The 16,737-nt window shown below is 44.1% G+C and overlaps 2 protein-coding genes across 2 annotated transcripts in view; one reads left to right on the top strand and one right to left on the bottom strand.

Annotated features, from left to right (window-relative positions):
• The window catches only part of RSPH14 (radial spoke head 14 homolog), a 272,302-nt gene extending 263,571 nt beyond the window's left edge, over positions 1 to 8,731 (bottom strand). The window contains exons 1-3 of the mRNA XM_089653242.1: positions 8,674 to 8,731; positions 6,526 to 6,769; positions 140 to 242 (exon numbers count right to left, since the gene is read on the bottom strand). Of these exons, the coding sequence (XP_089509368.1) occupies positions 140 to 242; positions 6,526 to 6,724 (302 nt within the window). The 5' untranslated portion in view covers positions 6,725 to 6,769; positions 8,674 to 8,731. The remainder of the gene's footprint in view (positions 1 to 139; positions 243 to 6,525; positions 6,770 to 8,673) is intronic.
• Positions 8,732 to 9,104: 373 nt separating this feature from the next.
• The window catches only part of RAB36 (RAB36, member RAS oncogene family), a 53,961-nt gene continuing 46,328 nt past the window's right edge, over positions 9,105 to 16,737 (top strand). The window contains exons 1-2 of the mRNA XM_089653240.1: positions 9,105 to 9,261; positions 14,195 to 14,286. Of these exons, the coding sequence (XP_089509366.1) occupies positions 9,202 to 9,261; positions 14,195 to 14,286 (152 nt within the window). The 5' untranslated portion in view covers positions 9,105 to 9,201. The remainder of the gene's footprint in view (positions 9,262 to 14,194; positions 14,287 to 16,737) is intronic.

The raw sequence follows: 16,737 nt of genomic DNA, 5'->3' as shown, positions 1-16,737 counted from the left end.
CAGCTGTCCAAAATCGAAACCAGGTGCCCTGCTAATCAATTAAATAAAAACACAACACAAAAACTATACAGTTATGACACACAATATGCCAACGTATTTCCATTTTACTAAGATACAATATCACACACAGGTCATTCACCTTCCAATATTATGACCAGCCATGATGTGGAAAACTTCAGTTGTCTTTTGTCTGACAGTGGAGTCTTCATCATTCAGCAAAGTTTTCAGGCTGTCCATGAAACCTATGTAAGAATAAACGTACCTTAAATAAAATACATAAGGGAATATTAAGCCCAAAATAATCTGCTAAATTTACATCTTCCATTTAGCCAGTGAACAAATCAGAAACCCTGGCCAGGATGACAAAAGCATGGTCTGATTGGGGTACAATCCTGTCTCTGCAAGCCCCACTAGGAGAAACGGAACAAAACTTATGTTAAGAAGGAATAATGGATGTGATGTGATGGTAAATACCCACAGTGGGGACAGAGAGAATAAAATACTGAAAAGAGTTCTGTCCTTTCCCACGTCTGTACAAAAAACATTTTTGGCTGGAAAGGACTTAAAAACAATAACTAAAATACAAAACAGCAACCTTGTAAAATGTGAAAGTCATATAAAAAATGTTCATAAAAAGGCTGCAATAATAACTCCTCGCTGAAAATTCACTTCACATCCACACTTCCTCGTTGAAAATACACTATACTGCTTAAACGTTACCATGAAAGTTATTTATATATCATCTCATCTATCGCAAATCCAAAAAAAATGGTTGTTTATTCCTCAATGAGCAAATAAAGCATTCTATAAAATCTTGATGGGGGACCTGTGAAAATAACAACCTGACAAGTACCACTAAGGCCTCATGCACACTGCTGCTCCTAAATGTGAGTTTAGGAGCTTTTGGCATTTTTTTGCCAAAAGACCCTGAACTCAACTCAATAAAAACCTATGTATCCATGCACGCATAGGCTTTTATCAGAGTTTAGCAGCAGCAGAGTTTAGAGGCAGTTAAACGGCCCTCTCCAGAATAATCGTGTTCAGGAGAGGAACGTTTTGGCCCAAAAAATGCCAAATGTGGCAAAAACGCGTGTAAATGCATGTAAGCACTTCATTTCAATGGCAAGTACTCTGGCTAATGAAATTAACACATTTCCAACTGATATACACGGAGAAATGCGGCTAAACATTTAGCATTTTTTTTCTGCCAGCAGAGTAAATGTTTACAGCAGTTCTATTGTACATGCAGCCTAAAAATTATAAAAGAGCTTGACTTGGACCACATAGTAAATATACTCTCATTCATGGAAAGTCTCAGTTGATTATCTGATATGAATTCAGCTGCCCTTCATTTGTTAACCCCTTGGCGCGGGAGCCTCTTGGCCCTTTCCTTATACCATAACCCGAGGTGGAAGGAAAGAAAATTGCATAATCTATGGGCTGCTTTACATTTTTTCTCCTCTAAATGCTCCAAATGTTTAAAGTGTAATAGAAGTCCAACATGATGTTATTTCACTGGTATGATGTAGTAGGCACCTCTAGCTGCCTGAAAGTCAAATTTCACATGGAGAACCTTTTGTGGAATCCAGCCATACCACTTGACTTACGATGGAATAATAAGGAAGTTTATTAAAGGACAAGTTCAGTATTTACCTAAAGAAGACCTAGACTTCTACCCAAGCTATAAAAACACTAAGCTCAGCCATTCCTGGTGCTTACGTAACTCCACTAAAGAGGGCACCCTAATACAATGTCTATAACATGGCCAGTAAAAATCTAGCGCAGATTGCCCGTGCCTGTACATATATGTCCTATTGACTTAAATAGGTCATTGCTCTGTATGTGTACTACCTACACAAGTCTATAAGAAGTTATGCTCAGGCATGGGCAGCCCTGCACTAGATTTTTTCCGACAGGGATGTAGGCATCTCATAAGGTCACTGCTGCCAGTAAAAAAAGGAAGCATCTGCAGGTGGGATAAAAATGAAAGCCTGCAATTTGTAAAAAGATACATGTATATAATGCATTAAAAAAGTCAAGGCTTTAATATGCAGGACAGAGGCACCTTAAAACCAAAAATCTAGCCAGCGCCATCTTGTCTCTGCATCACCAACAGCCATATAATAACCTAAGGTCAAGAAAAAAGTGTATGTTCACTGCCTGGCCTCCACTGAGTTGGCACTGTGTGTACCCTGGCTCTGACATTTAATCTTACAGCCAAGCACTTGGGCTAAATTCAGTACCCTGGCTTTGAAATGGAATCTTACGGCATGGCCTTAGTTATGGACAGGGTCTAGCCAAAAGGAATGACAGTACCCATCTTCCAAAAGGTAAATGTGCCAGCCACACAGCCATTATTCCCCATGCAACTGACTGTAGGATGGCAAATCACTTGGCTTGAAGATGCCCCTAAGAAGCCTTTACTGTGCCAATGCCACAAAAAAGCCTGGTTACAAAATGCCCAACAACACCTTGACATGCCTCCCCGGGCTTTTCTTGTGGCATTGTGGCATTTTTGTTCAAGTATCATCATATTGTGGCTGGAATCTTTCTTGGTCTACCTAACCTTGGCTTGGAATCAAGATATCTCTGAATTCTTCACTTCTGATTGAACAGTACTGACTGGCATATTCAAGGCTTTGGATATCTTTTTATATGCTTTTCCATCTTTATGAAGTTCCATTACCCTGTTACACAAGTCTTTTGACAGTTCTTTTCTGTTTCCCTATACACTGTGCTCAGTGTATCCATGTGAGAGATAACAAACTCATTGACTATTTATACACAGACACTAATTTCAATTTAAAAAAACAAAGATGAGGGAAATTAAACTGTAATTGCAATTTCAACCCGTGTGTACCACCTTGTGTGTCTGTACCAAGGCCAAAAATTCCAGGGTATGTAAACTTTTGATCAGGGCCATTTGAATGATTTCTGTTATCATCATGATTTAAAAAGGAGCCAAACAACTATGTGATAATAAATGGCTTTATATGATCACTATCCTTAAATAAAAGACAGTTTTTTGGCATGATCAGTCATATTGTTAATATCAATGCCAAAATGTCATGATTTCTGCCAGAGTGTGCAAACTTCTGAGCCCAATTGTATCTCAGCGGTGGGCCATCAGGGACAGCAAGGCCTTCTCTACTGGCCTACATACTGCTTATGTGTTATTCCCAGTAGAATATTCTCTTCATTTCATAGCTTTTCACTTGGTTTTACTGCTTCCAGTAGTGTATGTTTATGTTAGAGCTGTTATCCAATCATACTGTATTTCAGCCATGATAGCCATCAGGTGTTGCCGGGTCAAAGAAATCTGCCTTGAGGCCTCCAGAATCAAAAGTGCGGGCATGTGTAGCTTACAGTAAATGGCAATGAAACTGTAGCTTTAACCAATCAGATTTTGAGTTGGCGACACCGGAGCAATCTAGCAGGTGTACATCCACGTCTGCATTTTCACGTTCTTTGATTGGATGGTTGGTCGGAGAGTGGATGGACTTTTTTTTCTGTTTTCAGGAGCAGGCAGATAATCATGCCGTGCCAGTGCACCTTCACAAATAACATTTCCAGTCGGCCACCTACTGTATGCCTTCCCTGGCAGATTGATTGTTATGTAGAACCACTCTGCTCACTCAGTAAGTGCCAGACATGCAGCCTGAGGTAGAGACTGATGTCAGGCGGCTGAGAGGGCGCAGCAGGACTAATCCTGGCAGTGGGTGGTGGTGCACGAGCAAGCGGCCGGGCTGCACACTGTGAGTGATTGAAAATGATTGACACACTAATCTGGATAGGATCCTCAGAGTCCCCAGACTCCCCATTATGATACAGACTGTAACACAGGACAGCCATAAAAAATCAGCACCCAACAGCCATGTGAAACTGTATCAATTCAGGAAAGACTGAATGCCTAGATGTGAAATGCATAGCCTGCCACTGACATATCTGAAGTATACTGTCCACCATCTGTGAAAGGAATGTAGCACACCCCCAAAGGTGCCGCTGATAGAAAACAACCCCCTGAGTATAAATTGGAGCAGGGACTATCAATGTTACCGCTTAAACCACTCTTACACACCCCCTGACAATGAGCAGAAAACACCAAATCGAGTGATAATGTTATTGTATTAGCATAAAACAGCTTGAACAACAATGAAGCAACACAGTCAAAGAGTAATTCAAAGGAATGCAATGACTGTCTAACACTATACAGAGATCTTCTAATCTACTTATGTCCATGGACAGAAAAGAGGAAAAAGCCCAGGATATAACCAAGCCCAGATTTCACCAACCTCTTAGTGCAGCTTAAACTGTAACAGGGGCACGAAGGGCACAGTAATGGCAGCAAAAGATGAAGTAGAAAAGACTGCAGACTACGACATCATCAAATCCCCTTTGGGTGACCCAGGTATGTTCAAGTCTGCCTGCAGGACTTTACCGTATATTCAACACTCAGTCCTCCCCAGGAAATGAGGTAAAGTGGATTTAGGTCTAGGCGGCTTAGTTGGAGCCCTTAAGGTGGTGCACAGTTGGTGGAGCTCAGTAGTTCTTGCCTGCTTAGAATTAGTAAGACAGACATAGGAGAAGGGTCTGAAGGGGTTAACTCAAAAGTCAAGCAAATAATTACAACAAGTTCAGGGTGGGACGAGTGGGAATATCAGTGGAGCAGTATTGCGACTGAAGATGTAGTCTTGGAATGTTAATGCAATAGCCTTTAAGGATGGTTTGAGTAGGCTGGATGACTCTCAAGGGACAGTCAGGTAATGAAATGATGAACTAAAGTATCAGTGTCTACTGCACAGTGTGAGGCATGGGTTAACACCCTCTCACCAAACTCCTGCATGACAGTGGTAGGTCCCGGCGATGAAGGGGCCCCTCATGTAGAGATGTGGTGGCTTAGGAGAAGAAAAGATCTGCATACTTACCAGGGGCGGACTGACCATTTGGAAACTCGGGCACTGCCCGAGGGCCCGGGGTCATTCGGGGGCTCCTATGAGATGCCCCTGGTACCTTTTTCATAGTTTTTTTTGAGTTTGGGCAAGGACACAGGGGCCCCATGATCCCATATTGCCCGAGAGCTGTCAGGGCAGGGGCCGAGGAACGGACAGGCAGGCCTAACAATGTAACGCACTGGCTGACGACAACCACCACCCACAGACCGAAGTCCCTCAGGGCGCGGAGTCTAAGTCCCAGGCTGCCCTTCACCAGGGCCCCTGATGGTGGGGATGGACTTGACGCAGCCAGGAACCAGGTCGCGGCTCCCGAGACACCTCAGCTGCGGTAATGGCCGCCGCCAATGGCGTGTAGCTGGTGGAAGAGACAAAAGAGTAGTCAGACAAGCCGGGTCAACAACAACAGGACAAAACAGTACAGGACAGCAGACAAGAATCACAGGTCACGAGCCGGGTTCAGCAACAGAGGGTCAGATCAAAGGAGAATACAAAGAATAGTCGAGTCACAAGCCGAATCAGATACCAGGAGAGTCACGAGAGTCAGAACAGAGTAATAGCGACACAAAGACACAAGACACAAGTGCAAAGAGCATGTGCGGGCCACAGGCTTATATGTCATCAGCCACACCCCTCTGGGGGATGGACCACAGAGACCTGAAGGCATAAAAGGATTCCCACCATGCACAGCAGAATCCAAGATGGACGCCAGCACATGGAGTAACAAAACCTCAGGGAAAAGGTAGGACCTTGACAAGAGCCCCATGAGTTGTCAGTCCGCCCCTGATACTTACCTATTTTCAGACCGCTTTAGTCTGGTCACGTGATCTTCCCTGTGTCAGTCAGAGGCGGCTGCAGGGGAATGGGGAGAGCATTCAACATAAGCATACTATGGCCCATCTGTTGTTAACGCTCCATCCTCTCCCCTGCAGCCTGTGCTGGCTGACAGAGGGGAGCTGATCATGTGACTGGACCGGAGTGGCCTGAAAATAGATAGGTATACAGATTCTTTACTCCACAGGTTAGTCATAATATGTGTTCAGAAGGGGGAGGGAGAATTTTGAGGAGTAGTTAGGTTTTGACCAGAATTCCACTTAAAATAAGTACCATTAATAAGAATCAGAATGTACATCATAATAATGAAGCATCTCTGTGTGTATAAAGGTATTATTATATCCTGTCTGTCCCAGTATTGACTATTTGGCACACCTTGTGGAATAGGAAAGTGTTTTTCAAATGGAAACTGAAAACATTCAGTCTGGTTTTATAGGACAAGCAATAGGTAAAGTGCAGTGACTCACAGAAACTGAACAGAATTTGTCTTCCAGTTTTGGGCAGTAAACGAATTAATGGATATTGTCTTTAAATAAGTGATCACATGAAGCTTTCTCTTTGTTCTAAATAGCAGAGTCTGACAGTGTTATTATTATTACTATTATTATTATACAGGATTTGCTCAGCGCTTTACAATATAAAGGGAGACAATACAGCAAAAATACAGTTCAATACAAGAGGGATAGGAGGGCCCTGCTCCTTGGAGCTTACAATCTAAGAGGGAGGTGAGGATAGGACTTACCCAAATGTACTGCCTGATAGACGTACTCTGGATCGTGCACAAGATCACAAAGTGCCATGAGAGCTCTCTGTCGAGTAATTAGGTCAGGGCTTTTCAGTTCCTCATTTAATTTTGGTAAAGCCCTCTCACCAAAGGCAATGGGGGCTTTTGTGGGATCAATGTTGGGTGGTAGGTAAGCTGATATCTTAACTTCAGCCATTCTTATATCACAGAAATACGGGAACCCTATGAATGTTTCTTTGTCCTAAAAAAAGAATAACAATAGAATGTTAGTTACGGTATCATACATATCATTTGATATGTTTTATGTTTTGGTTTAGAGTATGATAGATTTGACTAGACAGATCAGATATCAAAACTGAATAAGGTGTTTAAAGTGGAGTGTTTAAAGTATACGTTCATCTTTGTAAGAACAAAATATATATATAAATATATATACACACAGTATCTCACAGAAGTGAGTACACCCCTCACATTTTTGTAAATATTTTATTCTATCTTTTCATGTGACAACACTGAAGAAATGACACTTTGCTACAATGTAAAGTAGTGAGTGTACAGCTTGTATAACAGTGTAAATTTGCTGTCCCCTCAAAATAACTCAATACACAGCCATTAATGTCTGAACCGCTGGCAACAAAAGTGAGTACTTTGAACATTTGATGAATGGATGAATGTCATTCGAAAATTGTGTTTTGCTTTTAACATTCGACTTTAAGTGCTTCCCGTCTACCCTATAGCAAAAATACTGTTACAGGGAGGTACAGGTGTGCAAAATCACGTATATGTATGTGATTTTCAATCTATGGGTAGGGGGCGCACGTGAGCAGTGCGTGCGCCCTACGTGCGCCGCCATTTGCAGCTGCGGCTGTCAATCACTGGGTCCCATTCGGTAATTACTTGCCGGCGCCCGGTGATTTCCGAAGATCTCCGACAGGAAGGAGGACTGTTTTGTTTACTAACAGTCCTCCTCCCTGTCAGCTCGTGCACACTGCTCTGTCACTAGGGATATCAGTGTCACCAAGTTAGTTCCCCCCAGTGTCAGAATGCCTGCCGCAGTCCCTCTATAAGTTGCGCTATAAGCACGTGCCCTACCCACGCTGCCATTTGTGGCCGCGGCTGTCAATCACTGGGCCCCAGCCGATGATCTCCAAGGGGGAGGAGCACTGTTTTGTTTACTAACAGTCCTCCTCCCTGTCAGCTTGTGCACACTGCTCTGTCACTGGGGATGTCAGTGACACCAAGTTACTTCCCCCCAGTGTCAGATTGCCCGCCTCAGTCCCGCTCAGGGGCGGACTGACCATTTGGAAGCTTGGGCACTTGCCGAGGGCCCGGGGTCAGTAGGGGGCCCCATCAGATGCCCCTGGTACCTTTTTCATAGGCTTTTTTGAGTTTGGGCAAGGACACGGGCCCCATGAGTTGTCAGTCCGCCCCTGGTCCCACTATAACTTTGTGGGACTACACAGTTAACCCTTTGATCGCCCCTCATGTTAATGCCTTCCTGCCCAGTGCCATTACTAGTGTCAGTGCTTTTTATTAGCACTGATCACTGTATTGTGTCACTGGGGATGTCAGTGACACCAACTCAGTTCCCTTCAGTATCAGAATGCCCGCCACAGTCCCACTATAAGTTGCTGATCACCGCCATTACTAATAAAAATTAAGACTAAAAAAAAAAAAAATCCCAGTAGTATATATACCGCCATTTGTAAACGCTATAACTTTCACGTAAACCAATTATTTACACATATTGGGAATTTTTTAGCGCAAGCATGTAGCAGAATACATTTTGGCCTAAATTTATGACGAAATTTGATTTTTTACATTTTTTACTGGACATGTTTAATAGTGAAAAGCCAAAAATATTGTTTTTTTTTTCTCAAAATTGTCGGTCTTTTTTTTTTTATAGCGCAAAAAATTAAAAACATAGAGGTGATCAAATACCACCAAAAGAAAGCTCAATTCGTGGGGGAAAAAGGACATAATTTCATGTGGGTGCAGCATTGCATGACTGCGCAGCACCGTAACGCAAAAAACGGCCTGGTCAGGAAGGGGGGTAAATCCTCAAGAAGACAAGTGGCTAGAGGAGTGGAGTGTGCTGGGAATGCTGGCAGGGGGTACTGGAGTAGACGGGGTAGACATGCTCACCGGACCGCAGATCGCAGCAGCTGCCTGTCCTCATTTAGTGCCGCACACAGCGTACTCCGGTTGCCAGGCAACCTTACTCACCGGCGCACGCAGCGTAATCGGGAATAACAATTTACGCTAACGTTGTAGTTGTAAGAAATAGCAAATACGTAACTTGCATTGGACTTCCAAAGCCGCTGCTAATAACAGACGTACTTAGAATAGTTACAAGCCGCATATGTCCCTGAATTCCCAGTCTTTTGTATAAGCGTGGACTCTAGTCCTATCACCAATACTAAGTGTAATTCGGAGATCATATTATATCCATCAGAGAGACAAGCCGTCTACAGATATGTTAGCCCCGCCCACAGAGACCTTCCATGAGCCTCCCCCTTCTGGTCCTCCAAAGCCACAGAAACCACGCCCATGGCTTGCTAGCCGTTTCCTTGGTAACCGTGGAGTGCCCTGGCATAGCCAGCACCGCTAGTCCGAGCTGTTGTGTACACCGGCGGCCCCTCTGTGTATTCCCGGAGATCGGAGAGCTGGACCATGCTGAGCCCGCCGGCATCACCCGTCCCACGAGACAGGCTCATCAACCACATGCCCAAGGCAAGTCACCCCCTACCTCCCAGCGAGGGTTGTCCCTGCACTGGGAAAGTGTCCCTGGAATTATTCTCCTCAGTCTAATGCTCTTACCTCCCAGGGTTCTCATCTTCTGCACTACATCAGGGGTCTCCAAACAACAAGTCTAGCCCGCTGAAAGGGACCCTGATGGAAGAGGGGATTCTGATGGGGACCCTGATGTATGGGGGACTCTGATATGCGGGGGGCTCTGATGGGAAATCTGATGTAGGAGAGAAGTCCAAAGTACGGGGGCACTGTTACAGAGACTCTGATGTGGGGGGGGGGGGGGGGACTCTGATGGGGAACCTAATGTAAAGAGGATTCTGATGGGGACCCTGATGTAGGAGAGAAGTCCAAAGTAAGGGAGAGGGGTTCTTATGGAGATCCAGATTTAAGGGGGGACCCCTATGTGAGGGGGGCTTTCATGGGTAAACTAATGTAGAGAGGACTCTGATGGGGACCCTGATGTAGGAGAGAAGTCCAAAGTAAGGGGGAGGGGCTCTTATGGAGATCCAGATTTAAGGAGGGACCCCTATGTGAGGGGGGCTCTGATGGGTAACCTAATGTAGAGAGGACTCTGATGGGGACCCTGATGTAGCAGAGAAGTCCAAAGTAAGGGGGAGGGGCTCTTATGGAGATCCAGATTTAAGGGGGGACCCCTATGTGAGGGGGGCTCTGATGGGTAACCTAATGTAGAGAGGACTCTGATGGGGACCCTGATGTAGGAGAGAAGTCCAAAGTAAGGGGTGCTCTTACAGAGAGCCAGATGTAAGGGGGGACCCTGTTGTGAGGGGGGCTTTGATGTGGAACCTAATGTAAAGAGGACTCTCATGTGGAACCTACTGTAAAAAGGACTATGATGGGGACCCTGATGTAAGAGAGAAGTCCAGAGAAAGGGGGGATTCTTACGGAGACCCTGATGTAAGGGGGGACTCTGATGGGGACTCCAAAGTTAGAGGGGACTCTTATGGGGACCCTGATCTAAGGGGCACTTTGATGGCGACCTTGATGTACGAGGGCACTTTGATGGGGAACCTGATGTACGAGACAACTCTGATGGGGACCCTGATGTAAGGGGAACTCTGGTGGGGACCCTGATGTAAGGAGGACTCTGATGGGGGATCCTGATGTAAGTGGGCACTTTGATGGGGACCATGATGTAAGAGGGACTCTAATATGAGGGTGGACTCCAATGTAAGGGGACTTCAATGTAAGGGGGGACTTTGATATGGACTCTGATGTAAGATGGAACTCTGATGGGTATTGCCGGTACAAAATCATTCAAACTGTGCCGCCCGCCCCCCCTTCCCCCAGAGTCATGATGTGCAATCTTAGGGGATCCTTTGCCCAGCAGTCACTCTCTTGTCAAAATCACTGCCACTGCCACTTCCCCTGTACCTTCTAACAGAAGGAATGTGCCCCCATCCCTACAGCAAACCATTGCTTCCAGGGCAGCCGCCCCTTCCGCCCACCCCTTGTCCCAGCCTTGCTGATGGGGACCCTGTTGTAAGGTGGGACTCTAATATAAGGGGGTTATGATGGGGAATCAAGTTTATTTGGAAGTGTTTTGCTTTGCTTTACTGTTGTTCTCAACCATATCATGCTATGTACAAACAAACCCCATGGAAAACAGGTTCATTTATTTAAGTTAGATTTGTTCATTTATAAAAGTCATTTTTTTGGCCCTCATATATTTGTACAGTATAAGTGTGATGTCATACTGAAAAGTTTGGAGAACCCTGTGGTTGATCCAGTATTGCTGTAGTGCAGTCCTCTTTCCATAGAAAGTGATCAGTAATCCCCCTGTATGATGATATGAATGTGCTGGGTACAGTTGTTATATGCTCTTTAAATATTTCTGCTGTTTCGCCTGGTTTACACTAGTATGGGCCATGCAGCCCGCGTTTGCTCGGGCACAGCAGGTCTATTCATCTGATTGGGCTGCTGTGCCACATGTTCCGCACAAAAAAAGGTGCAGGTCTTTGTGACCATGCGGTTTCCCCGCAGTTCCCACACCCGCAATTGTGCTGCGATGCATGGGGGGGGGGGGGGGTGTTCCATTCAGAATCAATGGCAGCCCTGCACGTCTCACAGGAGCAGTGCAATTCAGCTGCGGGTGGTTCCGGGAACATGTGCGATTCCTGCACCCATAACCAGTACGCAGCCCATACACCATCATATACATCTCCACTGGGCAGCATGTGCTGAATGTTCATATTCTGTCTATATTTGCTATGTCCTCAGGGAATACTCATGTTCACATTCCTCCCAACCTTCTGGCAGAGGGACACATGAACAGCATGGATTATTTAGCCAATCTCCATACTTCTTCCAGATCCCCAGATCACACCGGCCATGGCAAATTAAAGCTAAACAATGATTGTTTAAAGTAGAACAGAAGGCAACCTTTTTCTCATTTTAGATAGAGTAAGGGAGGACTTTGACCCTTTATTTTCCATCTGTGTACCATTGGGGGATTCCTTTTACTTCCTGTCCCATAGCTACTATAGGAAGTGGGAGGAAATCCCTCCAAAGTGAGGGAATCCCTGGTTGTCACCAAAACTCTTAGATTGTAAGCTCCAAGGATCAAGCCCTCCTAACCCTCTTGTATTGAACTGTATTGTTTCTGTATTGTCTCCCGTTATATTGTAAAGTGCTGAGCAAACTGTTGGCGCTATAAATCCTGTATTATAATAATAATAATAATAATTAGTGTCTCCTTGGAAGGTTTCCCCTCTCTTCCTGTTCTGCTGACCACTCACAATTTGGGATTTTAACTTTTGGTGAGAGCTGTAACTGGGACAAACAGAGAGGGTGAAACTACCTAACAGGGACACAGCAATAAAAACCTGACAGGTGTTCTAATCCCTCTTCACTCTATCAAAACTAAAAAAAAAGAAGAAAAAAGTTTTGCCTTTAGTTATACTTGAATCCCAATGGAGACTTTTTCATCTCTCCGTCCTTCATATTAGTGTATAAAAGGAATCATTGGAGGTGTGGATGAAATGTTTACTGCTGTGAACAAGGTTGGCAGTGATATATATATACAGGTGAAACTCGAAAAATTAGAATATCGTGCAAAAGTTCATTTATTTCAGTAATGCAACCTAAAAGGTGAAACTAATATATGAGAGAGACTCATTACATGCAAAGCAAGATAGTTCAAGCCGTGATTTGTCATAATTGTGATGATTATGGCTTACAGCTCATGAAAACCCCAAATCCACAATCTCAGAAAATTAGAATATTACATGCAATCAATAAAACAAGGATTGTACATAGAACAATATCGGACCTCTGAAAAGTATAAGCATGCATATGTACTCAGTACTTGGTTTGGGCCCCTTTTGCAGCAATTACTGCCTCAATGCGGCGTGGCATGGAAGCTATCAGCCTGTGGCACTGCTGCGGTGTTATGGAAGACCAGGATGCTTCAATAGCGGCCTTCAGCTCTTCTGCATTGTTCAGTCTCATGTCTCTCATCTTTCTCTTGGCAATGCCCTATAGATTCTCTATGGGGTTCAGGTCAGGTGAGTTTGCTGGCCAATCAAGCACAGTAATCCCACGGTCATTGAACCAGGTTTTGGTGCTTTTGGCAGTGTGGGCAGGTGCCAAGTCCTGCTGGAAAATGAAGTCAGCATCCCCATAAAGCTCGTCTGCGGAAGGAAGCATGAAGTGCTCCAAAATCTCCTGGTAGACGGCTGCGTTGACCCTGGACTTAATGAAGCACAGTGGACCAACACCAGCAGATGACATGGCTCCCCAAATCAACACAGACTGTGAAAACTTCACACTGGACTTCAAGCATCTTGCAGTGTGTGCCTCTCCATTCTTCCTCCATACTCTGGGTCCTTGGTTTCCAAATGAGATGCAAGAGTTGCTCTCATCAGAAAAGAGGACTTTGGACCACTGAGCAACAGACCAGGTCTGTTTTTCGTTAGCCCAGGTAAGACGCTTCTGACGTTGTTTGTTGTTCAGGAGCGGCTTGACAAGAGGAATATGACATTTGAAGCCCATGTCCAGGATCCGTGTGTGTGTGGTCACTCTTGATGCACTGACTCCAGCCTCAGTCCACTCCTTGTGAAATTCCCCAACACTTTTGAATGGCCTTTTCCTGACAATCCTCTCCAGGATGCGGTCATCCCTGCTGCTTGTGCACCTTTTGCTTCCACACTTTTCCCTTCCACATAACTTTCTATTAATGTGCTTTGATACACTTTGGGAACACCCAACTTCTTTTGCAATTGCCTTTTGAGGCTTTCCCTCCTTATGGAGGGTGTCAATGATGGTTTTCTGCACAACTGTCAGGTCAGCAGTCTTTCCCATGATTGTGATTCCTACTGAACCAGACTGAAAGACCATTTAAAGGCTCAGGAACCCTTTGCAGGTGTTATAGCTTAATTAGCTGATTAGAGTGGGACACTTTGTGCCCAGAATATTGCACCTTTTCACAATATTCTAATTTTCTGAGATTGTGGATTTGGGGTTTTCAGGAGCTGTAAGCCATAATCATCACAATTATGACAAATCACGGCTTGAACTATCTTGCTTTGCATGTAATGAGTCTATCTCATATATTAGTTTCACCTTTTAAGTTGCATTACTGAAATAAATGAACTTTTGCACGATATTGTAATTTTTCGAGTTTCACCTGTATATATATAATACATATATACAGATATCTCCGCCAGAGCTAAGACAGTGACATTTGTGGAGGCATCATGGACAGAGAGAATTGGTTACACAAAAGGGACAGTTCCTTTAAATGAGGAACAGCTGGGAGATATACATGCCTGTTCCATGCTCATCAAACTGGGCAGCCATTTATATAGTTGTCTCTTCTTTTGTTTGGGATTTAAGATACTCTCCTTGGATTACAGGAACATTTGCAGTGAATATGTATTGTTTTACATTGCAGTGTTACACAGCTGAAGCTTCCCTGCACTACAGAACAAATTTTGATGATCAGGTGAAGAATGTGTGCCAGCAGCGCCATGCTGGACCCTTTGGGTGAGTTTGGACATGGAAAACATATATTTTTCTTGTGCTCTCATTATTTATCAATAAAGGGTCAGTCCACCCATGAATCGTATTTTATTTATGGGTGGGTCATCCCCAGGCTTCTACCATAGTGAGCTCTCCATGCCATGTATCTGAGCTCTGTTCCTGTCCTCCTCAAAGTTTTAGGTGATCCCATCCACCTTCATTTGCTCCAGCAATATTTATTTATTTCAGGTACTTATATATTGCTGTCAATTTATGCAGCGCGTTACATATATATATATTGTACATTCACATCAGTCCCTAATCCTCAAGGGGTGTACAATCTAAAGTCCCTAACTTGCATTCATACATACACATACTAGGGACAATTTAGACAGGAGACAATTAACCTACCAGCATGTCTTTGGAATGTGGGAGGAAACCAGAGTATATGGAGGAAACCCACGCAGGCACTGGGAGAACATGCAAACTCCAGGCAGGTGGTTCTGTGGTTGGGATTTGAACCAACAACCCTAGTACTGCCAGGCGGAAGTGCTAACCATTAAGCCACTTTGCTGACCCTACTTGTTGCATTCTCCATAATATGAAAAAAAAAAGCCATCAGGGAGAGTAATGTTACCTTTTTATGGCAGATGTAGGTGAGTAGACCCAGGAACTCTAGTGTAGAGATCTCACCAAAAGAGCCCATTCACACTATCATGTTACGGTAGTGTGTGCATTATAGCATGTTACAACAATGCGTGTTACATGTGTTAGTGTGATGCTTTGCCATTCTTTCTGAATGGCACCTCAACGTACCTTGCCAAGGGAAATATGTTGCAGCATGGTGACATGAATCTGCATAGCAGTGCACTGCCAAAGATGCTGCTTGCACAACTTTTAGTCTGTTGTGGTGCATTGAGCAGCCAAATGAATGTACCACAGTGAAGCAGACTTTTATGAATGGGTCATTTAAAATATTTGTCAGGTGGTTTAATTTTCCAAAAAAATAAAATATAATATTTGGTTGAAACAGCCCTATAATGCAGATTTCTCATGCTCACTTAAAGCAGAACGTCACTGAAAAACTGAAGTTCCACTGTTCCTTTTCTTCTTTTTTTTTGGAAGGGGGGGTGGGTGTGACGATCACGGCATCAGACCCCAGCCCTTCTCACCACACTCGTGACCGAAGGACTAGCCAATCTAAAACCACGCTGTCACATGCGTAACAATGCCACGCCCAGCTGCACCCTGCACAAAGATTTTCCAGCTAATGGACCACAATCGATGTACCTGCAGCCTGAGCGCGATTGTTACTGGGTCAGGTTAATTACGCAATTAACCCTTCACACTGCCACTACCTCCTTTTTGTACAGAGAAAGAGGAAACTCTTTATCGCAATATCAGCAATAACACTATGATGTTTGATTAATCGTCGGTATACCACTGTCACCGCAGGCAGAGATATACTGAAGTTTAAAACACCCACACAGTTGCGTTCTTCAGAGGCAGGAATTGGTAGTTTGCATTAAAGGGCTTTAGAAACAGTTCAACACTTTCAGAAAGTAAGATTTATTACTAAAAGGTCAAAAGGGTGCAATAAAAATATTTACAGAAAAAGATGTAGCCAATATATATATAAATATACAGAGAACAACAGCACAGTAAAGAGATAACAGAAAGAAGTTTAGGTAGATAAAGTACTTGCCAAAAAGCCTTGGGTTAAGCAGCTTCAAGTTTCATGAGCCAAACAGATTTCTTATCTCCCACTGTCAGTTCCGATGTTAAAACAGGGGGAATCTTCAAATCTTACCCACACTCAGCTTAGCTTAGCTTTTTCTAGCAACTCCACAGGGTGTCTCCCTGGGGCAGTAAACCAATCGCCTAATTTAGGGAGGGAGGTGTAGGTGGAGACCTAAGCTATGACCAAAAACTCTCATAGCTTTTATTATGATTCGTAACTTATTCTCGGGGCATTTAGCAGCCTTGCCACTAGTAGATTAATATGCAGACACATCTGCTGAACGGTTAGATATGAAATATGAAATCCCCGCTTGAATGATTCAGGAGATATAATTTTCTGCCCTTCTGTATATGTCAGACAGGGGGTGCAATATATCAGGAAACTTGTCTTAACGTCAGCCGTCCGAATATGTGCTCCATGTTTAAGTATGTCCTATTTGAAGATATCACTTATATGAAAAAGTGAGTTTTTAAATGCAAGTCTGTTTTTACGACCCCATGGAATGTCTTTTGAACTCAGTGAACGACTTGGTTTATGGCTTTACGAGCCCAGTTTGCGAAGTTAACAGACAGCTAGGCCCCAGCTCGGTTGTGGGATTTATAGCCGTGACGCCCTCCCATTGAGTCTGCTGCCTGTGATCTGCATCAAACTGACCACATGTCACTCAACAGAGAGGGAGGGGGGATAAGGAAAGAGGGAGAGAGATATAAGATGGAGGGTTGGAGCAAAATGGA

The sequence above is a fragment of the Staurois parvus genome, unplaced genomic scaffold, assembly GCF_062004578.1.
Source record: "Staurois parvus isolate SC_StPar_1 unplaced genomic scaffold, SC_StPar_1.0 ptg000704l, whole genome shotgun sequence".
In the NCBI taxonomy this organism is placed as follows: domain Eukaryota; kingdom Metazoa; phylum Chordata; class Amphibia; order Anura; family Ranidae; genus Staurois; species Staurois parvus.
This window is presented reverse-complemented; position numbering and strand designations above follow the sequence as displayed.